The sequence below is a fragment of the Ruditapes philippinarum genome, unplaced genomic scaffold, assembly GCF_026571515.1.
Source record: "Ruditapes philippinarum isolate M1 unplaced genomic scaffold, ASM2657151v2 ctg2017_1_1_1_1, whole genome shotgun sequence".
NCBI classification, from domain to species: Eukaryota; Metazoa; Mollusca; class Bivalvia; order Venerida; family Veneridae; genus Ruditapes; species Ruditapes philippinarum.
This window is the reverse complement of record NW_026853450.1, coordinates 1-26,347: the sequence shown is the minus strand read 5'-3', so window position 1 is coordinate 26,347 and position 26,347 is coordinate 1. Positions and strand designations below refer to the sequence as shown.

Here is a 26,347-nt window from a genome sequence, read left to right as displayed (position 1 = left end):
GTACAAAAAATATACAACTGTAAACTAAGAGTAAATCATTCTAACCGAAAATGACATTCTTTGCAAACATTTGGTTGCCAAGACAACACGTCATGTTCACTGAACACTTTGAAGTTGTTGTATATTTATTATTGATAACACTTAACAAATGCATAACCAGAGAAATTTGACATCCAAATGTTACGGAAAACAGCAAAACTAAGTCATTTCCTCTTTTGGCGCCCTCTAATGGGAAACCAATTTGTAACATTTAATAGAAGTACATCTATCGGAATAACATTTATAGATACTTAGATATAAGATACAATAACTTATAAAAGTATGTTGATGTGATTTTCGTATAGTGGCTTCTCTTGCTCTTGGAGCATTATGTTTACAGTCTGGAACAGCTTGTGCTGATAGTAATGCTCGATGCCAAAGTAATGGACAAGGTGGAAACACTTGTCAGTGTACAAGTTCATACTATGACAGTGATGGTTTAAATAATATTGGTGGAACATGTACACAAAGTAAGTGTGATAAATTGTTATTAAATATAGAAAATTACATGATAGGTCAATAACAAATATTTTAAATTTTATAGTTTATATTGCAGTAGTATTTTACATTGGTATTTCAACTCATATATTTTCCTAAAAATAGCATAATTTGTACGACGCAACTTTCTGATCAGAGTAATCTTAGAAAATTGTAATTCGTCCTTTTTAGTTATTTGAATAAAAAAGACAAATAACCATACTATATAAGATTGACTTAAGTTACATTATGCATTTGGGTTTAATAAAGTTGATCTTCTGACTCTTCAAATAATATTCATTTTAAAAGAAGTCATTAAATTTGTTTTTGCCCTTTTTTATGTCTACAAATGTATGATATTAATATGAGATGTAATAAAGTCGGTTTTCAAAAGTTGTTTATTATTGCGTTGTAGTATGAAGTTGTATCATCTGTGCAGAATTATATTTAAATAGTTTATATTTATTATTTAATAAAATGTATACATTTCTATATTTTCAGAGGTTGGCCTTGGCTCTAATTGACCAATGCCAAATGCATGTTCATCTTCTCGGGCTGAATGTGTTGGAAGCACATGTACATGTAAAAACACATATTATGATACAAACACTGACAATACCATTGGAGGTACTTGTGAGACAAGTATGTTTGTTTAATATTTATATCATACATGTTGTATATACAAACGCTTTAACTGCTTAAACATGACTTTTGTAAAATTATGAAAATCGAATTTCTGTTCATAGTTTCTGTTCAGTATTTGATATGATATGAAACGAAAGGACTGCCCACTAACTCAATAACTGAATTCAACTCTATAACTCAGTTCAAGATAATGTTTTATATTTCTACACAATTCTTTTTTTTATTAATATGTATTTGCATTGTAAATTTGGTTGTCATTTAAAATTAGTTAAACTTATTTCCTACTTCTTTATTTCCTTATTTCGTTAGAAAATTTTTAAATGATTGAAAACAATTTCATATTTAAACAAACTAAGACATCAAGGTCAGTTCAGTATAGTTGAATAAAAGAAAGTTTTAAGCTTTGTCGCAACGCATTAATGCTATATGCGGCAGTATGATAGCATACTGCGGCAGTATGCTCTGTTTTTTTCAGTATGGCCTAATGCTGATGGCTGCAATATATTATATATATTTTTTCGCATAGCATACTGCCGCTGAGGTCAATACGTATCGACGGTATCTAGCAGTTTGAAAAAACCTCTTATATTACTTTATTTGTCTCTTATTTGAAATTAAATCAACCTATCAGATGTTTTATTATAAATATTGCATGATTGTCTCTTATTCTTATTATACTTGTTTTTATGTTTAATCCATATATCAGCTCTTCTTTTGTCTTTGGATAGACAGAACAACAGTATACTAGTACATGCTTAAAGGCTTTAAATCATTTGTTATCAGCGGACGTTAAAAAATCAAAACAATCTGGGCTCAAAAATTATTATAATGGTGGCTACGAGTTTTCCGCTCAGACTGAACCTTTTTCCTTCCTGATGTTTGACTTGATTGTTTTCTTCCAATAAAGATTATTAGGAAACTTGTTCATTGAATTGTATTACCAAGTGTTTTGTATACATCTGGCATAAAAACCTTTTATTAAACTTAAAGTTGACCAAGTAATAATAGCTCAGTACCGTAAGTTAAATGGATAAATGTTTATACAGCTCAAGGTTGTTTCATAATTTTATAAAGACATTTCGCCTCTAAAATCTGTATGGAAAGAGCGATGACTCGCCAAGAATTAAGCTCAGAATTAAAGTTTCTCATTATTACCAAGAAATAATTGCAAGCATAATAAAATGAAAAAATTGACGAAATAGGACAGGCAATAGAATCGTTCGACCATTGTACTCCCACCATTGTACTCGTTTTTTTAATGATGCACAACTTCGTTATGCCACTTAACAGAGGATGGCAATTGTTCATGACGAGCAAACTTGCAATTCTGCAAAAAGTGTCACTGCTAATTTTGCTCAAAATGTGTTTCTTTTACAAACAATACATTTTAGTACATGATCGCCCATTGTACTCATCACCCAAAACAACTTTTTCGACTTTCAGGCCTTTCGAACATTTGTTATTTCCTTTTTTAAAATATGGTTACTTTCGTTACTTTTATAAATGCTTTAACGCACTGACCGGTCAAAGTCAATTTGAGTTTAGCCGCTTTTTATCATCATTATTTAAATACATTGTAATTAGTTTCGATGTCATCATCATCATCATCATCATCATTATCACCACCACCACAACCACCACCACTACTATTACACAGTGCTTAAATTTCATATATATGGCCAGAATCTACAGAGGGCTGTGAACTCGAAACCCTCTGAAAAGTCTATCCCTGCCGATACAGTCGTGTGAAGATGATACTTCAATATTTCACCCTTAAATTGTACGTTGTATGAAACATCTTTAAAAATGCAGTTAAATCCTATCAAAACGATATGGCAAAATGTTTAACGTCCTGTAAATTTACAGGCTCCAGATACAACGAAGAACAGGGAGAGTACTTGCCTTATATTGACATGCGACATACATGCATATATACGAGCTTATAGCATATTCCCGCATATAGCATACTGCATCGGGATCAACAACGCACAATGCTATATGAGGAAAATCGACTTTAATAACATCATATGGTATTGTTCGTCGTTAACAAGCATGGGTAAAAAAATAAATGTTGTAAAAAAATAAATGTTTGGGAAAACCCTTTATCTTAAAAAAAAAGACAATCGAATAACAATTGTAAATTGATTCTTTTTAGTTTAAAAAGCAATTACATTAAAACGTTTTCAATGTTTTACACTTCACACTTTTTTAAACAAGAGCCGGTAGAACCGGTGATGCTCCCCGCGACCACCTCTTGAGTTTAAATTTGACATCTCTAGTAGTTTTAGAGTAAAGTATGAAAAACTGCAAAGGCAATAACTAAAAAAAATATGTTAAATAGTTAGGTTCTTTAGTTAGGTAGCGATGCACAATGAGATCTATCCATCTGTGAAGTTTTATGATAGGATTCTTTCTGAGGTTTTCTATTATGCAAAATACTAAAAATTCTTAACATTTTCATTAACCTTTTAATTGATATTTTTAAAATATCGACGAAATGCTGCAAATGCATATGGCATACTGCGTAACCCCTTCCAACACAGTATGCCATACTGCGGCATTAAGCCTTTAAAGGTGCGACAGTATGCCATAAAACCTGCGGCTTTATGCCATCCATAAGGCACACTGCCGCATATAACATACTGCGTTGCGACAAAGCTTGAATTAGTTTTTTAGTAAAAAAAAAAGATTGTGAATAATGTCCGCAGTAGAAGTAATTGTTTGTTTAAAGGGAGGAGTCTTGGAGCTTTTTGTTCCAGTAGCCATTCGAACAATAAACAGTGTGCTGACCAAAATGCAAGCTGTCGGGGATCATCCTATATCTGCTCCTGTGACGATCGTTATCATCAAGATGGAAGTATTTGTAAACCAAGTAAGTAATATAACTTGCAGTTTAAAGAAACTATATACATTTACAGGGATATGTTGGAAAATCTACAAATGCTGAAGAAAACAGCTGTATCTTAAATCTTTAGAGTAATTTTTTGTGTACATGTATTTGAGTTTTACATAATGAACGTTAAATATTAAAGGAACTGCACTGTCCAAAACCCGAAAAAAAACAGAATTTAAATATCTTATATTATAAAGATCACCTCGGGAACATAAAACAGAAAGAGTTGCAAAGGGTAATTAAGAAATATATTCGAAATAAATTAAAAAATGTTATTTTGTGCTTATCTTAGCCCTATTTGGATGAAAAGCGTTACAATTAATTTTAAATAATTACTCTGGGAAAACGCAATGAGATTTTACGCACATGTTATAAAATGGAACATTAATCTGTAAAAAACTATTTACAGTCCCATCGTACCAAATAACCTTGTTGATGACCCTTTTAGTTAAATTTCAACTATAATATTGCTATGTTACATTACAATATAGTCAATATTTTCTTTATTATCAAATTTTACACTCAGTGCATGTACAAAAGATTACTCTGCCTTATCAGATTCGTTCATTTATATGCATTTTGCGATCAAAATTGTTATAATAGAGGTTTGTCCTAAGGGCTATTAAAACACAGGTGAATAAGTAACTATACTATGTAGATGTCACAATACACATGTATTATATTTAAGAAACTAGCAAACAACAATTTGTTAAGTAAATTTATGTAGAGAAATGGCTTTATACTTGTAGGGGAATGTTTGTGTTCCCACTAGAATTAAAATTGCTTTTTCCCTAACAATTTTAGTTCATGGGTTTTAGTTTTAGTTTTACTTAAAGGCCCATTATACCCCAGAAATGCTTTTATTTTTATTTCTCAAAAACTATAATTTTGGTAACATGTTACAGTTTCCAAAGACTTACTTTTAAGCCAATTATCTGAACCATCATTTGTTTCTGTTGCTTTCAGGTAATTAGTACAGTTAAAGTGATTTAGCACTTTGTATCGAAGTCAAAATACTTCTTTGTTTACGTTTTGCTACTTTTATGGCAATTATTCCACATTTAGCGCTACTTTCTTCATGATAAGTATCTAAACATGCTCTCAAACCATTATTGACATGTTAAAGAACTCGTGTTCGCTCTATCTAAAGAAGGGAAAATTTATTCATTTCAGGAATAATGTGCCTTTAAATGAATTATGTAGACAAAAGAAAACAAGCAATCAGAGCTTTCATCTGCTGTAAATGATGAAATTAAACTGACGCATATATATACTCTTTATTATGTATTATATTGCCAAATAATACTCAATAATGAAACATTCAAGCTATTGCTTAAACGTGTTTTATGTCAAATTTAATCTAAATCATCAATCTATGTTGAGCGTTTTCAAACAATAATTTTAAATTAAATTAGGAATGTGCTAATTTATCAATCAATGTTTAACTGTGCACTAAACGAGTCTTCCTTGAAAGAATCTGATATTACTTTGGAAATTGGAGCACTTAAGTTAATAAAGTAAAAAAAGTCTAACTTAATAAGATGTACAATTATTATTTCAGATTTAATATTTATCATTTATACAATGTATTATCATATTTCAGATGTTGCACTTGGTGGCAATTGTCAAGGAGATGTAAATAACGAATGTTCAGATCCAAATGCTGCATGTATTAACAATAAATGTACATGTAGTGTTGGATTTTACTGGTTCAATAAAGGGAGCTCTCAAAGTAATTGTAGAACAGGTAAAGTTCTTTTTTGATTATTTACCAGCTCTCAAGGCAATTGTTGTAACAACTTCATTATTATATGATCTCAGACCCTTATATTTACAATGATAGTCTTTAGTGTATTTTTAACTATACGTTTACAAAGAAAAAAGAATAAAAGCTATTACTCCAGTCATGTTCCCACATTTGCTGCCAGCCAGAAACTTTAAGTTGGACATTTTTGGCGTATATTGTAATGAACATATTTGTATATTTGCACAAACTAATAAGAATATGAGGGATCTAATTGTAAACAGCACTAAAGAATTCATTGTACTACATAACGAAACGTTGTGCAGAGTGCGGGTTTAACCTTCTTCAGGTCAAATTCACACTTTGTCAATCTTTATAAATATTTTTTTTGTCTAGATTACTTGATTAATTGTATTACTTTTTAAGAATTTTGTCATGTTATATGACCCCATATAAGACATGAGTTATATTTTGAACACCCGTTTATATACGGCCATATAACTTTTTATAATGAATTTATAATAAAGCAAGCGTGATTTATATAAAAATTATGGTGAGATATCTTTATAAATTGAAAGTAGTCCTGTATATAAAGCTACATAAACATCTCAATTATCCAATGGAGAACGACGTTACAAACGTACATTGTTATAAAGACTTATAGTTATTCCATACTTTACTTCAGTGTTGTTATATTTTACTGGTCGTTCGGGATCATTGAGTCCAGCATTTTTAAGTGTTGAGAATTGAGTACAGATAAAGCCGGTGCTAGGGGGTTTGAGGGATGTGGCACCTTTCTTTATCCCTCATGTACAGACTCAATCAAACCGAGTTTGCAATGTTCATGATATTGTGCTGTTTTAAGTGCTTCTGATGGATCACTTTTTGCCAGATATTTATATAAGAAAACACATTTAATTTTGATTGTGTTAACTACAATGTCTAAATCATTGGTCATTCACTTTACAATGCTGATGAATTATGCCCCTTGGTTCAGCATTGGCCTAAACCTAGGGGTCACATAATTTATAACATCTTATATATGGAAACACATCTGACATATTTCGTGAAACAATGATGCCCAGAGCTTAGTTATATGGCATGTTTACCACAAAATAACTGGTATTACTCACTACCCTTCGGTCAATATTGGCCCTGCCCTGGGGACACTTTTTTATTTATTTTCTTAAATTCTAAATATAATCTTGTATAAGATAACACTTTTGTCAGTCTTATTTTTGTCTAGGGTTTAAAAAATTGTCATGTAACTTTGCATTGTTGACCTCTACGAACAAACTTCGTATATTGACAATGACATAATGCATAAATTAAGCCCACATAATCCACCAGTGCTGGTTCATTCAATTAATGATCCAAATATTTTTCACAGGAATAAAATGTAAAGTCAGAGATGTACTTCAAAAGTCAGTAATAAAAAGCAGCTTTAGTTAGGGCTGTACATCATAAAATGATAAAAAGGGGAAGTAACTTTCAACAAATTTGCTTGTTTTGAATGCAACCACACCAGCTAATCGGCTTGAATCTTGCATAATAATGTATATTATGTAGAGTGTAATAAACATGTATTTACTTATTACACATGTTAAGTTAAAGGTATAAACAAAACCATGCCATAAAATATGTGAACGGATAATATATAATTCTTGATACTGTTGTGTATGCCCCAGACGTTAAAACAGTTCATTTCATTTGTTCAATTTCAGTGCAAGAACTTCAGGTAACAGGCATTACATTTTCAAATATAAAAACCACAGAATTTATTGTATCTTGGACTACACCTACTAGATCTAGTTATGTAAGCGGATATGATGTTGAATGGCAAAGTTGGGGTAAGGTGGTCGATGCAAAATCTCCTCAGAAGGTTACAGGTTTGACACCTGGTAAAACATATGAAGTCAAAGTGATATCAAAAGATACAGGCACTGAACCTGGTGTTACAAGGACAACTTCTACATCAAAACAACAAGCTACAAGTAAAAACTTCAAAACATTATTAAATATGTATTTTTTTACATTATTATGCAGAATAAGGGAGAGAACACTTGCATGATTATTATCTTTTTTGATTTTCCTAATTTTTTGTGTGATATTTGTAAAACTATTGAAAAATCTTATCAAACAATACACTAATGTTGTCGTTAAAGAGACAAATCCTATGTTGGTTATATTTTGTTTTCATAATATAAACATAATCTCCTATAAAAATATTTATATGGCTTTTTCATCAATTATTCAATTCAAAAGTGGTATTATTTAACATGTCTGTGTTTTGTTTTAAATACCATGGATAATAATTGTAATTAAGCTGTTTAAAATGAGGTAGAGGTTAAACAAATTAAGACCATACAAGCTGTTTAAAGATAATTATGATTTAGGACTATATTGTTGAGTGTCTTAGATCAAGTTTACGAATGTTTATATATAATTAGTAGACATTTTTCATTGATTGCTCAAAGTGCTAGTTTCCACGAAGCAAATGAATTAAATTCATCTCAATATATCTTACTTCCCCACGACTTAAGAAAACGTACAATTAAGAGATGAGTTTAAAAAAGAGAGATAAATATGCACTGAACGGCTATACATTGTGGTTTTATGATCTTTCTATCTATGGTATATATTATAAAATAATAAAAAAATATTATAATACATAAGTAATGCATGCAATACCCATCATTTAATCATGTTTAGGTGGCTGTAATTTAGTAAACAACAAATAAAATAAAAAATTTTTTTTATCTTATTTATGTGAACGGTAAAGTTTATTATTTAGTTTGTATTTTTACTATTTTCACCTAGAGTTGTAATGATCTAATGAATTGTTTGCATGAATAAAATAGTATTGATCATGTTTCTGACCATATGAGATGTGAACATTTATTTGAATTTTAGAAACGACATGATGTCTTTTTCAACATTAACAGGCTTAATAATTTCACAGAGAAATTGTTTTCTTTTAAAGTGTATTTTTATTCTTATAATTTTTATTCAGAACCGAGCATTCCAGGTCCTGTAACAAGTTCAGAAAATGATTTAGATGCTAGTGATGGAATCATTATTATTACATGGACATCAGGAGCTGGTGTAACAACGTTATATAGAGTAAAGTTATTTGATGGTGATACACAGAAAGGTTCCCGAGACCCCACATCTTTATTTACAACATTTAACAATGTACTGAATGGTTATAGATATAATGTCAGTGTAACAGCAAAGAGTCATCAGTTTAATGGGGATTATTTATGGAGTGAGACAAAGGTTTCTACAATTAAAACAAAAGTTCAAGGTAACAGTTCTTTCCCATGCCTTTTCATTTTACATTATATGAGGGTTATGTTGGGTACATTTTAATGGCATTTGCATGAAGAAGGAAAGGATCATTCAAGTTTTATGCCCCCACAAAGTGGGGTGCATATAGCGTTGCTCTTGTCCGTCCGGGTGAACATTCAATGGTCTATGAGCTTCATTCCGTCCATAACTTTAGTTAAAAAAGGAAGAAAATCCTATAAACCGACTGGTTTATGTGGTGATTTTACTGGTTTATGGGGGAAAATGCCACATAAAGATCAAAGAAAAAGCACATAAACCCCAATTGTTGGTACGTCCGTCCGTACGTCCGTCCTACCATACGTCTGTCCGTACGTCCCCAAAATCTTGTGAACGCAACTCCTCTTAAACCGGATGACAGATTTTGCTTAAACCTCCAGCGATGAACAACCTTAATGTGTAGATGGCAGTAAAGGAAGGAATTTTTGCTGCGACAAAATTTAACAGAATTATGGCCCTTTGTTGATTTTTTTCACTATATACTATGTAGAAATTTTGTGAACCGGATGGCAGATTTTGCTTAAACTTCCAGGGATGAATAACCTTAATGTGTATATGGAAGTAAAGAAAGGAATATTTGCTGCGACCAACTTTAACAGAATTATGGCCCTTTGTTGATTATTTGACTATATACCATATAGAAATTTTAAGAACGCAACTCCTCTTAAACCGGATGGCAGATTTTGCTTAAACTTCCAGGGATGAACAACCTTAATGTGTAGATGGCAGTTAAAGAAGGAATTTTTGCTGCGACCAAATTTAACAGCATTATGGCCCTTTGTTATTTTTTTCACTATATACCATATATATGTTGTCAGTGGGGGCATCCGTGTCCTTTGGACACAGTTCTAGTTGAAAAGCATTCTATTGTTAAGGCTACTAAGACGGTATTGTTTGATTTTATTTACCTGTCAATTCCATACTGATTATACATACGGTCAATGCACAGAATATATTAATATTCGATAAATGTTCAGTAAATTCCGTGAGATTTAAGCAGTAAGATATGATTAAATTCATCTGGTTTGTATGCATTACCGTTCCAATACACTGACCGTTATAGCGTAATAGGGTAAACTACGGGTATATAATTTCTAAATGTCCTGTTGTAAGATCGAGACAGCGTATGTCCAGGCATTTTTTTTATTCACAACTATTTTGAACATTTTTGATGTTAAGGTTTGTTCTTTCTGTTTTAATAGGTTTTGCACTTTTTTGTAAATACTATACTTTTGTTTATAACAATTTGTTAAAGAATTAATATTCAAAATTCATTCGGATTAAGCTCAATAAATGTCATTTCAGTGCCGTAAAATACAATACAAAACGTGACACTTCAGTGTTTCTTAGTTGTTTCATATCTGTGTAGAGAATTCTGAAAGCTCTTGACCATTTTCATCATAATATACTTAAAATAAAGAAAAAATAAGTCTAAAAATAAGTGACGCCTAAAAAAATGTCAAAAGAAGGGATCGAACCTCGGATGTCTCATACATTATATAACCACTTAACCGACTTTGCTACTGCGGATGTTACGAGAACCTACATTAAGCTAGTGGGAGTGGGAGTTTTCCAAACGTTAGCTATATACATCATATATATTCTCGTAAAATAAACAGACAAAACCGAAGTAGGATCGAATATTTAAATGTGTGCTATAATGTATTCATAATTGACAGGTCAATAAAATCAGACTGTAATAGTAAGTCATAACAAGTGTACTAATGTTTCATAAATAAAAGATATTTTCAATTTTTATGTTTGTTAAATTACAGTTCCAGAGGCACCACGTAATGGTGTTTGTCAATCTCCAACAGACAGTTCTATAACACTTAATTGGGATGCGCCTTCTCTACCTAATGGTGATTTAGTGAGATATCATATTGATGTAATTAATACTACTAGTTACAAAGTGCTGTTCCGTGATGAAACTACTGGAACTGAAACACAAAAAGTGGTTGGAAATCTACAACCAGGTAACTATGACATTATCAACATACTGTCATGCATGATATAATGTTAACGTTTTATGTTTATGGTTATTACTGTGATTTATGATATTTTGCTTTTCATTTATTATAATTCATAATATTACATTATACTCTAACTAATATCTTATTGATTATTGCTTCTTTTAGGAACCAACTATATATTTCGGTTATATACAGAAAATGAAAGATATAATTCAACAACTTATGCTCAGGTCTCATCAGCTTGCAAAACAAGACTTAAGAGTAAGTATACACAGTGATATTTGGAGTTAAGAATAAGAATAAACTTCTGAGTACTGAGCTATGTTCACCACACACCCGTGTAAATGACTATAACATTTTTAATGTTATTTTTTACTTCAAAAGCTGTTGTTACTAGTAGGCTAAGTTATATGCAACCAAAAACATTTCAAGAACATCAATTTGAGAAAAATGTCCTACGATTTTATGAAACGTAAGAAGATGCAAGTAATAATTTACATCTTATCTGCAATTATTGATTGATTTGACAATTACTCATCATATTTCTACTGCATGACTTACGTGCATTACTAACAGTTAGTGCTTTATTTGCATGTTTTGACCCAATTTTGGTAATTAAAATGCATTGTATGTTGTAACTTTGAACAAATGATCTCGAGTGCAATTTCTAAAACGGCGGCGAAATGACAAGGTCATTTAAATAGGTTAAAATTGTAAGTGTACTATATTTATTTCCGTATCTGGATCATAAAATTCATTAAAAGATCGTGTTATTTCTTGGTGTAAATGTTTATATACCTGAAGTTCAAAGGTCAAGAACTTTCAAAGAATTCGGTTGTTTAAAATGGAGTCTATTTTATGTCTAGTCAGTCAATAACTGCCACTTCTTTTATATAATTATAATATGTTCATCATACAGAAACAAACACAGATTCTTTTGTCAGGTATAATCTTCAGGGATATTTGTCACATTTAGTGACACGTTTATGGAGCATCTCTTTAACAAGCATACACAATAAACACATACATGCATAGTGTTAACATTTCCTAATTGTATTTAAATTGTAAGAATGAAATCATTTTGTAAATCTTTCGAGTGTTTTTCACCTCACCATATTTTATGCAGTAAAATGAACTTGAACAACACAACATTTGCGCACTATTTGAAGTATACATCAATTGTTTGTCACCACATATGTAAAAAACACCACATGTTTAACGTAAGTTTGTTTGGCACACAATATGTTTTCAATATGTAAAACATATGTGTTTCATATGTTTTGAAAAACATGTGTAAAGAGAAACTATCTTTTTTATATATAAACGAGCATATATTAAACTAGGATCATATGAAAAACATGTGTTAACCTCACGGTTATCACACGTTTTTGATATAAATAAGATGACATATGTTAAATATATGTGAACTACCATGTTTTTTTTCATATGATGAATTTATCAATTATATTTTTGGCAAGCTTTGCACTTTGGACAGTCAGTTAGATTCTTTATGATTGTGCAAACGTTCTATAAAGATTCTTTGTTCATGCATCTACATTACAGCCCAAAATGCAGAAAATGTTAAACATTTGTTTGACAAAGTTTTTCATTTGTGAAATAACACGTGTTCAACAAGGACCACATGAAAAACATATGTTAACATACATATGTTGAACTCATAATTATTACATGTGTTTCATATGAATAAGTTTTCATATGTAAAATATTGTGTGAACTTACATGTTTTTTTGTTTCATTTTTTAACGTCGCTTTTAATTGTACTCATATAAAAGTGTTGTTTATATAATTTTATATAAACGGCTGAAGAAACATCATTTTATATCTGAAATAGGAAGTTATCTGTATTCTAAACTCTTTATAAAAATTCCTGACGGGTTATAGCTATTTGGGTTACATTTACAAACACCCGTTTATATAGGGTCATATAACCTGTTAAAAGGTTTATAACTAATTATTTTAAATGGATCATAAATTTTGAAAGCTTTTATCTTTAAGCAGAATTATGTTCTCAAACTATGTTGAAAAGGTCCTGCTGGTCGTATAATTATATGTAAAAGTAAAACAACTTGCATGGTACTCTGTCATGGATTCAATACTTTTAAAATAAAATTATCGATCAGCTGTAATGAACTTTGAACGATGATACTGTAAATAAAATTAATAGATGTTATAATAGTTAAAATCTGTTATAATAATTATTGCAAAATGGATTAATTCTTTTTTGGCCGTTGTGAAAATATTGAGATCTAAGCAATGTTTTATCTATCAATCAACGTTAAAGGAACTTTTATTTTAAACAAATGCTACATTAATTATCTTTCCATATGAAATTAATGTAAGTATTGCAAACATTAAGTTAAATGAAAAAATAAATGGTAAGAATAGTTTTATTCATAAAGGATGTTTTGAATGTAAGATCAAATACATATATATTTCAAATAGTGCATACGCGATGTAATTTTTATTTGTTTGGGTCGTCAGACCAAACAAATAATGGTAGCGAAATTTCAGACTCTAATGCTGTTAATTGCAGGTGCCGAAAGTAGTCCGCTTTTTTGAAGCGGTTACCTCCCTTTATAAGTAACACTTAGGCCGAAATATTTAGGGGAGATCACTGCGTAAATATGGTCACATGACAGGCGGATTAATTTTCAAGCAAAATAATTCCCGAATGGTCGAAGATTTCTAATATTGTTTTATTCTTTATAGATATACATGCTTATAGTAAGCGCCATGATTATTTACACAAGTGTTAAACAACAGTTAGCGTCGTTACAAACCCTAACTAGAATAATACGGTTTTCTTCAGGCCGATAATATTGTAAATCCACCGTGGCCGACGGGTTAGCGCGCTCGCTTAGGAAGATAGAGGTCTGGAGTTCAAATCCCAGTTAAGGCAAATCTTTTTTTTCTAATTGTTTCAGTCAAATAAACATTGGATCAAATATCACTGTTGCAATTAGTTTTATAGCCAATCGACTACAATTAAAACGCTGGAAAGCATTGGTGGCACTATACAAATACAAATTGTTTTATAGTCTCACAACCTTCACCTTTCTGACATTCTGAGACCCAAACAAATTCAGCGCCTTCTGTGCTTTGATTTATGACTGGCATAGCCACCAGTGAAAATATAAAAGCTGGTGTTCTATCAATTTCATGCTTTTTATCTTTAAATGTTTACAATATTCAAGGTCCCTGGTATTAATATTCTTCTTTGCAAAGGTAAGTTTTACACAACATATTTGAATTCTGAGTCTACAAAATTATAAAAATAATCTATAAATAAATACAAAAAACTGCTCATACACTGACATGGCATCAACTACGGATAGTATCAGTCACATAACTTCTCAATTTTAAAGGCACACCTAAAGGAATCTAGGCCAGATGTTTAAATATTAACCACTTTTACCGTGATATCTGGAAGTTTTCTTAACAATAAATGTACAAATTGTGTAGTTTATCAAAGTTGTCAACATGTACCTTATGTTCAGTATTGTGCACTGATCACAAATTCTGTTTAAGAAAATATTAAAACAAATGTAACGTTACAATATTTGAAAGAACACTGCCTTTCTTTATATAAATTTACTTTAATCTCTGCAGTGTCTGAATCACCAACAAAGCTTGAAGTAGCAGTAGTAACGAGTCGTGGTTTTGATATTTCTTGGGAAAAACCCGGAAATACATTCAGTGAGGAAAACTATGGATATGTTCTACAGATTAAAGATGAGACCGGTTCATGCTGGAAAGAAGTTATTTATAGATGCTCAGATTGTAGTGGTAGTTTTATAGTAAGTCTTTGAATATATATCTTTTCTATATAACTACTTGGCCCTGCTTGGGCTATGTGTCTGCTTCCAACAAAAGTTCTTGTTTAGTCTAAATAAATTGCCTTCATACTTGCACCAAAGAACCCTTCGGACAAGACATTGAAGCTGACTAGACTGAGCTAGATCGTCAGTAATAAATGACCTTTACCTATAATTTCTTTGAATAATGCAACAACTGGCTATATTACATTGTTTTATATGAATAATCTGGAATGCCGATGTAATTTTTACGAATTTAAATTAATATGTGGTAACTTTATTTTCGATTTAGGAATTTGACTTGTACTTGGACAAAAAGTCACTAATGTCAGAACCAAAATGTGTTGAATTGTTAAATTTTGACCTTGACCTTAAAATAACCTAGACCACAAAGGTTAAGATATTGATTATGCACCGATGGTATTCATACTTGGACAACAAAACACGAGTTTCAAAAATGATAAAACTAACATGTTGAAGTATTCAGATATGGCCAAAAATGACCTACACTATAAAATTCAAATTATTGATTTTTCCTTGACTTGAATTAACTTTTTTAGATTTGATTCGTATTCGTACAAAGCAACACTTCTTGCCACATCTACATGTTAAAATATTCAAAGTTGACCTTGCCCTTTAACTGAACTTGATCCTTATAATCTAAGTAGTTCGATTTTACTCTAATTGCCATACCTTTATAAAAATAGGAGACAAATATTATCTCATCATTTGTTTCTCCATTGATGCATTTCAAAGTGAAGACAATGAATGTACATAAAATAAATGTTTGTTTGTTTGATTGGGTTTCACGTCACACCGACACAGTATAGGTCATTGCTTTACTTTAATTAATACCAAATTAGACATGTGCCTAAGCCATTTAGTTCCGGTTAGACCCTTCAACACAGAGTTATGGCCCGCGATCAGTTATGCAGTATGTATAAAAGGCAATAATCATTTTATCGCTATTTATATGCATTTACTGGCTGGAATTCAATAAAAAAATTATTGGATCAGTATCAAGCGAGATGCGCATATCATTTCCTTGTTCCGGTCAGACCCTTCAAGGCAGTTTTAAGGTCCTTTATTAGTGCAGTATGCATATAGAGCAATATTGTTATTCCTGTGCAACATGACGTTATGGGAACCATCGAAAAAAAAAGGAAATTTGCATGTCATAATTAAAATATAAATAAAGCCTGATGTATCAAGTTGTTGCGTTTGTAATAAATACTACTCAGCGGAGGACATAACTTGTTAAAATTATAATCACTTATCACTAAAATTGTTTTAACATAGTTGTAAGACCCTAGTTAAGACTGGTTATGCTGTCTTAAAGTCTAAAATTTCCACCGAGATTTTTTTTAACTTTTCTGTGTTAGCCAGACTCCTTATTCACGAAGAGTCACGCGTTCTGTCCATATAGTAGCAAAAGTTGATTATTTCCAAAAATAATTATCCAATTTTGTCAGAAAATTATATCAATATAAGATCCTTAAAATAAATATGACTTCGCATTTAAAGATACATGTTTTCAATGTAGGCAAAAATAAATAAAATAGATATGTCCCTCCGTAAAAAGGAAAATCATTATGATATATAATTAATATGGATTGACAGATTTATCATTTATAAGGCTTCTATATTGTAAAAGGATTTTTTCACAGATGCAACACACAATAACTTTGAGAAATAAGTTAACACGCAAATGATAGTATGTGTTAAAGGCATCAAAAGTTGAACCTTGATTAGAAATAGTTAATATTTACTATTTGCGTCATTCCTTGTTTCTTTATCTTTAATTTCAAAGTGCTAGAAGGGGAAAAATAAAGTGCAGTATCATATGTATGTTATATTAGTTGCTGACAAAAATATAATGTTAGCAATTTACAGATTTGGCCACAAGGAATATTCCAAGTATAATGATAATATTTATGTATTTACAAAAAGTCGCCACCTCAAGTCATGTTTCTTTGTCCATTGCATCAAGATTTTAGGCATTTTAAACAATAGTCATTATGCTTTCTTAGTCTGTAATGTTTCCATATCTTTTTTGCAGCTTTCATATTTAACTAATTTGTGTGATCCTACTAAAAGAGATCCAGTTATTGATAAAACAAAACAAAAATTAGCTAGTAAGTTGACATATACTGCCGTTCTTCACCCAGACATTGTCTACACTGTGTCTGTTACTGCCATAAATGATGCTGGAAGAGGACATCTTGCAACTTATACACAAAGAACTAATGAAGAAGGTAACTTGTCTATAAGCCAATACAGTTTTTATTTATTTATTTTATGTTTTTGATATTGCAATGTTTGTTTAACACATCTGTAATTAATTAATATCTAGTAGTCTGAACTTTCTTTAATAATCAACCGTTTTGTAACATTATCAATAGTATGTGCCTATTGTTTACTTAACTTTATTCCTATAATTATTTTATGAAAATAAAGCTTTTCATTGTTCCCTGTGTAGTTATTTCTATTGGAATTTTGATTTGAACATTATGATTCGTATTATCAATTCTATATAAACATTTATATAATTTAATTGATTTAAATTTGTAGCTTGACTATTTGACTGACTCCGCTTTATATATGTACATTTAAAGCAAAATGGTTTTGTATTTCTTATCTTTTATGGCAAATACATGTCTCAAGATGTTTGGGTAGGGCAGCTTGGTGTTCTCTTAGGGTATAAACATCTCAGCTGTTAAGAAGCAAATTTTGGAAAGGTCCATGGCTCTACCCTACAGCTTGTTTGTGCCGATGCAATGTGCCGATAAAATCTTTCTCTGAGGAGAAATTGAAACCACTTTACTTTAAAAGCAAAGCCAGAAATCAAGCACAGTATGGCCATTTTTAAAACCAAATTTTGTCAATGGATACTGCTAAAAAATTAAATTAATGTGTGGAAATGTTTGTTGCTATACATTATGTTAGCATAGTGTTAAAGACTGGTGGGAATGACTCACTATACAAATAATCATTGAGTGTCCTTGGTTGAATATACCAGAAGAATGTCTGAAGAGCTTTGGAATTATTTTTCAGCTCCACAAAAACCATATCAAGTATCTGTGATTCAACCAGTTTTTGGGTCAATTGGGAAATTGGTTCCCCAAAACCAGGCAACACAACTTACACAATAAAGGTGATGACTGAAATTGCTCAATCTAAAGAATTTAATGTTATTGGTAAGTAAAGTGTAATAACCGTTCAATCGTACAGAAAGTTTATTTTGATTTTTGCATATTAGTCAAATAAAGGTCATTTCTATGTTTCAGTTTTAGCATATAATGGTCACTTCAACATTTCAGTTTTAGCATAAAATGGTCATTTCTAAATTTCACTTTTAGTCAAATATTATCATTTTTACATTCAATTTAAGTAAAAAAAGTATTAATTTAACATATTTTTAAATGCTGTTTGCAACAAATTGTGTCAGCATTATCATCGTATTTGGCATGGTGATATTATAAGTGTTTATGACTCTGTATGCATCAAATGCAAAGAGAAGAGTTTTTGGAAATTTCACAATTCCTTATAATATCTTCTATGTCAGATTTTATTTGTGTTATATGGATGAAATTGCTTTTCCTTTGAATATGTCTTGTACGTGTCTTTTGTAAATGTACTAAAATGTATGTATAGTGCATAAGATCAAGCTGATCATAGATTTAAAATTTCAATATGCGATTATTTAAAAAAAATGTGTCTTTTTCTGATTGTTATTCTGATTTAGTGATTCAAGTTTCTGTAGCACAACAGTAAAATATTGAGTGTAATTGAATTATTTCTCTGTTTTCAAAAGCATAATATGACATATCTTGATATTTTTGTTTAGGCTATGAGAACAGAAATTACCTGGTAACGGGTCTTGAGGAGTTTTGGAATTACACTGTTACAGTCACTGCATCTACATCTATTGGTTCAGTGACATCTGATGTGTCAGACAATTATCGTACATTACCTGCAGGTAGTGTATTTAATGTTTTTTTTAAATTTAATAAATAAATAAAATAAAAATAAGTTTTAAGTATTTTCCAACTAATAAGCTTAATTAAGTGTCCAATAAACTCCCTCTGATGGCATCAGACTATTTTGACAAATCATTAAAAATAAAATAAGTAAAAAAATATTGAAATTGAAACAATTTCTTTATTTGATAACAGTTTTTATGTTGAATCATTAAACTGATTTTCATACTAGACAAATAAACTGTCAGAACATGTTCTACAACATCGCCGCAGGATCATTATTTCAGCGTTACATACATACTAGTTTTTGAGATCGCCAAACATCATGGTCACCAATTTTTGAAGATTTTCATGCAATGTTTTTATGTTGTTTTTATTTTAAATACTCATGGGCAATATACGACAATAGATAATTGACTTTCATCAATTTTAAATGAATGTTTAAATCGTTTTTCAACACTTATTAAAATCTATTGACTTGTGAATGAATGATAATTAATATATACTATTATATGTTTAAGCTCCCGGCAAGGTGTCAAGTTTTAGTGTTCAAGATGGTCCCGGGCAGACGCTAAACATTTCATGGAAAACACCAAATATTCTTGAAAGAAATAGTAAAATTATGAAATATAGATTTATACACAATGCTACTGGAGTGAGTATGAAAAGAATTTGTTGTTAGATAAGACGTTAAACATGCTGTCGAAATGAATTTGTGACAGTGTGAAAGTTACAGTTTCATTGTTTAACCAGTCATTATTTTTTTCTTTTGTAAAGTATCCAGTTATTAATGTAAATTATTAATTTGCTTAACTGCTGGCATATTTAATTAAATAACTGGTTAGTATCTTTACCTTGCTTTTTAGGACCTGCAGTCGCAACAGATACTCAACCAGAACGCAGATGAAAATTATGAATATTCTATATCTCTCGACGTTGTCCCAGAAACTTTTTATTATTTTGAGGTAATCGGATTTCTTTTAATTCAATTTAACGACTTTTAAAATAATATTTTTTATCGTCGACGTGCAAATGTCTTTAAGTTATGCATCCCTAAAGGTATACAATTGTCCGAGAAGCACTTATATTTTACACTTATTTGCAATTACGTATATATCAAATATTTGCTATCACATATGTGTTCTAAATGCTGACAAACATTGAGAAAAATAGATAAGTATTTTTATCATCTAAAATGAAAGTTTCACTCTTAAAATTTTAGGTGTTTGCAATAAACGAGCAAAATATGAATGGTGAAAAACTAATCACTGTTAAGCAAGCACACGCAAAAGGTTTGTCCGTTTTCCTAATTTATTGAAACAAAATATAATCTTACGAACTTAAGTTTCTAGTACTTGCTTTCTAAATAAATGCAAATATGTCAGCATTAAAATGTAAACCAAATGATTGATTTATTAGTAATTATATTAACTTTTGTTTTAATTGAAGGTGTAAAAAGTGTTTCATAAAACGTGTCGTGAATAACGTTAATAATAAACACGTACACTTTGTAAATAGATGAATAATAAATAAATAAACATAAATAAATAAATAAATAAATAAATAAATAAATAAATAAAGGTAGATAAATAATAAATAAGTAAATGAATAAATAAATAAATAAATAAATAAATAAAGGTCAAAGTTCCTTTGGCAGTCAGAAAGTATCAAAATGAATTTGATTGTTATATTCATCAATGTTAATAAATGTTTCAACATAAACTAAATTGACTGTTTTGGTGTCACTAAAATTAACGTCCTCCTGATGATATTGTAAAACCGGTAGAGGGTATTCTTAAATTACAAAAAAATAAACATTAGTATGTTATTTTAATTTTTTCTGTTCCATCAATATTATATATACTTTTATCAGTTCCTGTCAATATTGAAGAAACGTTAGGAGTCGATGTTATTCCATTGCGACTTCTGAAAGATATTGAAAGAACTCAATTTACCGTTACTTTATTGAAAGAGTTCTTCGAGGAGTCTACAAACGGTGAAATAAAAGCAACTGGAATAATAGCTTGTGTGAAAGACTGCAATTTAGAAGGTACATTATGCCTTGCTTTGAGTTTTAGCTCTTAGTATTAACATTTTCTTTATTAAAAAAACGAGGATAAAGAAAGCATAAATGACATTTTTGAAATAAATTTGACTTGTTAGTTTTGAAAGGTAATACAAGAAAAGTCAATTTGGAGAAATAAAAAAGGAAATGGTGTATTAAGGCAATGACAGATCAATCGGACAAGCTTTGACATGTTTCCGAAATTATCAATTTCTTTATAATTGTGAGATAATTTATGTTTAGAAGAGAAATTTAGGTTAATATCAAGTTTTTTATATTAAATAGTATAAAATGATGTATTAATAATTTTACCGTGATATGATCAAAATATTATTTTACAGTACCCCAACGATATCTGATTCCGGATGAAAATAATAGTCTCGTTGTAATAAATGAATGGAGATTACGTAAGATATAAACGCCTGTTCTTAGTAAACTAATGTACAGTACTACACTACGGGAATCACGTGAAAATCTGCACAAATCATGTTTAAATAAAACAAAATTCGTATTTCTTTTTAAACAAAACATCTTTACATGTGATGACGCCATGAAAACGACTGTATGGCGATACGCATCAAAATCAGTCAAAATGATTGAAAACCTTTTGAATTTAGGAAATAAACTAACAATTTGTTTGTAATGCTTGAAAGATCAAGTAATATTTCACTCATGGACACATAATATAATGTGAAATAACCGCATCCGGTGAACACCTGATGTTTTATTTAAATGTTTGTTCTAAATATTTTGTCCGCTCTGAGAAATATTTTTCGATTTTACATGGAAATAAATAAATATCTCAAGGTATATACTATTTATTGCTCAAGACATCAGGAAAGTTACAGATTTCGACACAATGAAAACTTGGAAACAGTTCACAGACCAAGGTCCTGGATTTTATCGTGTTACAAGTCCTTTCTGGTTTGACGAGATTCAGACCTTTTGCAATACTGGTAGGAATGATTTTATAACCTGTGATATATCCTAACTCCACAATCACTATGAAATTTTGATTAAAAATGGAATCACCCTTACTTTGTGATGTATGAACATACAATTATGTAAAAATGAAAGAAAACGACATTAAAGTTTCTATTTCGTTGTATGTAAAGTACACATGGAAATGCTATTATAAAACATCAATAATGTACTGAATTAAAGAGATAAAATATAAGTTTTGATCTCTTATTTCAAAAGGAAGGAAGAAAAGATCGATAAAATCTTTCGAATATACACTTGGCAGTGAATACTGTACATACCTCCCTGCTGATGAATATTGCAATGGCCCTCTACAGCCAGGTACTAGTTATAAGTAAGTTCCTATTTAACACATAACTTTAAATTCTAAATAACCAATAAAACTTGTGATTATTAAAGTAGTTAAGATAAGTGAAAGAATGTGATAAATACCTATGATCCATTTAACAACAAAAGTCAGAGCAGGCGTATATTTAATTCTTTACATTAAGGTAGCTGTCAAAGAGTTGATTTCATAACACGTTTCTCATTGTTGTTTAATTGTATGATATTGTTTGCTGGTCATAGACTTGTTGCTGTAGTATGTAACATTGGCGGTTGTCTGCTTAGTCGACAGTATGGACCTTTCATAACAGCTGCCGCAGGTATGTCTTAAAGTTCCCTATTGCCTTTGTCAAAATTCTTTAAACAAATAAACAAAATAAAATGGTGACGATATGATCCAATGTTATGAAATTTATTGAACTGATTGATGTGAACTTGGAATTGTAACATAATACGCTTTTTCTTTGTAGGTCAAATATTCAAACTTCCTAATTCATTTGTTTATTGTAAACAGTAAATTGTAAGCCACTTCTTCCTTCAAATTCATTTCCTCATTGTTTTGGGCCGAGGGGAACTCTCTTCTGTTAGAACATGTTCTTAAATATTTTTACATAATTATTATGATAATATTCTGAGTTACAGGTTCCGTGAATTTAAGGTTATAACGTAAAGTATGTTACCAAGTTTTGCCTTATCATTCGCCCATTTAACATGACAAGAAGGTATTTTTATCATCGTTGTATAAATAAATCTGCGAATAAAAGTTTTTACAATCACATCACTTACCGAAGAATACATATTGAATTATTGTTGTTTTTTACGTTACCCATTCTGCTTGACTGTAATATTATCATACATACGTTGAAATTTCGTATTTTTCTGTTTGATACTATTCCCTGTTTTCAAGCACGTGTTATAGAAGACTCTAATTGTTCTACGCAATCTATTGTGATTGGAGTTGTTTTAGGCCTAATTATTCTAGTACTGCTTGTCTATGCTGGGTATACAACCATCACTTTACGACGCATTCGATCAAAAGGTATATTTATAACCTCAAATATTAAATATCAAGTGCATTACTTTTCAAAATTGAATACTGCATTGTCCTAAGATAATAACTAATTTCAGTAGCTATCACCACTAAGTTGATATACATGTGTTCCTTTTAACAAAAATAAGTGTCTGTATATATGACTTATGTCTTTTTCTTTTGTAAAAAAAATGAAAATGTTTTTTTTAAAATAGTATTATATATTGTTCATTATCATTTTGATAATGCATGTAAAACGACGAGAACACCATTCGTAAATGCTTCAAAATATTTGTCTGAAAGAAACAATTATTTTAAATGCGTTTTATATTTACGGTGATATATTTTATAAAGTCGTAAGTATATAAAGACACCTCATAACAGCAAAGTGCGATGACATATCCATATTTACAGTTTAAGCTATGAAAGTTTTAATTCTTTTGTCATTTATTGAGCCTTGTTAATATATAATTTATGTTTTCAGATGGACAAAAGACAAATTCAAACGACAAGTGAGTTGTGAGAATTATGCTCTTTTACCAAACATATTTTAACTTCATGAAATGTACAAGTCATTATGTAACATTTTGTCTAAGCTCAGAGACATGCAAGTAATATAATCAATAATTGAATATTTTATACATTTTGACGAAACAAAGCAAACAACACATTAGAACTTGCAACTTTTAGCCCAGTAATGTTTTTGACTAGAATGTAGATCTAGTGCAAACAAATTTTATTCCCTTTTCAGGAGCGGAAACATTAGTCAAACGTATGCGAATGAAGCATTCGGTTCAGAAGTGACTCGTAGAGATTATGGAAATCCAGCTGGACAGTATAGCGAATCTGAATACCATACGCTAGATTCCAATACAAGAGAAGACAGGACTACTTATGATACACTTAGGAACGGTCCATGAACAGTTTTTGTTTCATTTGGTGAACACAAACTATAAAATATATCAAAGACTGAAACTACTGCTTATTTGTGTATGAAATTATTGCTATCATTATTATTTACCTCTAACGTGGTAATGCTTATATTTATAATAACAGTGTATATATGTAACTTTACAATATGGCGCTTTGTAAAAACCATTCTTATAAAAGTTAACTTTATTCCAAATGTTATCTACACATGAAAAAAGTTAATTGAGATATCATAGCTATGTTTTATCTCTTTTTTAAAATAATCTCTTTTATATATACGTATATATATTTTATATATCACGCTTATTTTATACCATTTCTATTAAAATCAATTGATTCCAAATGAAGCTACGTTTAAAAAAAAGGTATTGAGTTATTTATGGAAGAAACAAATGCGAAATGAAGTTTTACTTATATCAAAGTATTTTTAAACAATGTATATTTGCTAGAGAAGTAATATAATAAAGTGTATCGACATGAGTTAAATGACACATCAGGTTTCTTACGATTTTTCTGTGACTAAAGTTAATGTTTTTGTAATCAAATAAATTTCGTGTTCTTTGATTTCCTTGAAAATCTTAAGAATATGCGACTGCTATAATTTTACATTCTATTTGTGTTGTTCAAAGTAAGAATATTATGATTTGTATTAGATTTTGTTCATAACAAGCAACACTGTATTTTCAGGCATTTACATGCATCAGTGTGTATATATAAACAAGAAATATAAAAATACCATATAGTTACAACGAACCATATCAAAATTCAATTTGGCCTGCGATTCTTAATTCACGTAAAATGTTTTATCAGTTGTAGACAACCTTGATAGAAACAAATCATAATTGATCACATGAGTGTCATTTTTCTTATCGGACTATATTTATTTTGGAATGAATTGTTAAATATCTAGTTCATTACAATATATTTAGAATAATTTATATTTATACTCTTATAATGAAATATATTTTCTGCATTATTGAATAAATAAAAAAATAGCGTTAATATTTGTTTTATAAAATTGTCTGCTTGCAGGTACTTGTTAAGCTCATTAGTAAGGACGATACTTTTCTACCTGACTAATCGCGTGGTATAATTCCCGTTACTTTACGGCTATGTAAGGTTCGGAAACTCGTGCTCCCAACAACTGAATACAATACATGCTTACACGTTTTGATGAAGAAAGGAAAAAGTCTCATGACCGATAGATAACTGTGTCGGATATCGAACCCGTAAATCGTTGAATAATACCGGTTGTTTATATATTTGAGACAATTCCCGTTTCCAGATTGTACAGATAAGTACATACAAAGAGAAGCAATTATAATATTGTCCGCAGTATCTTATAGGTCTTATTTGTAACAATTTGAAAGCTAAAGTTAAAGCTAACAATACGGCCAAATTGATGTTTATTGACAGAAAAAAAATGAAATAATATTGATCGAAACTGTATGATCTCCTTAACACGAAGTCTAAATCATTGTTCACATATCTATATATTTTTCTCTATTCTGTCTGTTTAAGTTATGGGAACTTTTGATACGTGATTTTATGTTCAAAGTATCTAACGTTGAATGCCCTTTGACGTACCGAAAAGACTTAAAGGCTTCAACACTTCAGTTTTGTATAAATGCACATTCGAGTACAGCTTATAAAACACGAAGCCTCATATAAAACACTATAAATAAGCTCAGCATAGTAACTGATTGAGCTACAAATAAAAACTCGATATATACCTAAGATCGTTACCTTATTTTATTATTATGTTTATAATTCACACCGCGTTATCTCTTTGTCGAATATTGAAGTTCTATATAATAGACATTTTTGCAAGCATTTTCAAATAGACCATTACATCAATGTGTAGTCTCTCTGTCTAGATGGGCACTAATTAAGGGTATTTCATATTTATGTAAACGTGAATTATGACAAAATTCTACGTATGAAATAAAATTATACAAAGAAAGTACGTGATGCGCAGGAAGTTCATGTCTATGCGTGTGCGAACAAATTAAAAAAGGAAAATACACAACAAGACTCTCCACTTTTCTCAATCCTGGATATTTATCAAGAAAAGTAAAATAG

General features: G+C 30.2%; 2 protein-coding genes across 2 annotated transcripts; both read left to right on the top strand.

Moving 5' to 3' along the window:
* Positions 1 to 362: 362 nt before the first annotated feature.
* Positions 363 to 18,107, top strand: LOC132736894 (receptor-type tyrosine-protein phosphatase delta-like). The gene is made up of 11 exons (XM_060724108.1): positions 363 to 509; positions 1,018 to 1,158; positions 3,893 to 4,033; positions 5,658 to 5,801; positions 7,523 to 7,792; positions 8,812 to 9,105; positions 10,922 to 11,122; positions 11,285 to 11,380; positions 14,750 to 14,937; positions 17,015 to 17,210; positions 18,010 to 18,107. The coding sequence occupies exons 2-11, from the start codon at positions 1,044 to 1,046 to the stop codon at positions 18,105 to 18,107; spliced, it is 1,743 nt and encodes a 580-aa protein (XP_060580091.1). The 5' UTR covers positions 363 to 509; positions 1,018 to 1,043.
* On the top strand, positions 18,045 to 26,107 carry LOC132736896 (tyrosine-protein phosphatase 10D-like). The gene is made up of 12 exons (XM_060724110.1): positions 18,045 to 18,152; positions 18,803 to 18,934; positions 19,457 to 19,590; positions 19,802 to 19,900; positions 20,158 to 20,227; positions 20,809 to 20,985; positions 21,831 to 21,956; positions 22,201 to 22,315; positions 22,549 to 22,625; positions 23,213 to 23,344; positions 23,820 to 23,847; positions 24,087 to 26,107. The coding sequence occupies exons 1-12, from the start codon at positions 18,113 to 18,115 to the stop codon at positions 24,253 to 24,255; spliced, it is 1,299 nt and encodes a 432-aa protein (XP_060580093.1). The 5' UTR covers positions 18,045 to 18,112; the 3' UTR covers positions 24,256 to 26,107.
* Positions 26,108 to 26,347: the final 240 nt, after the last annotated feature.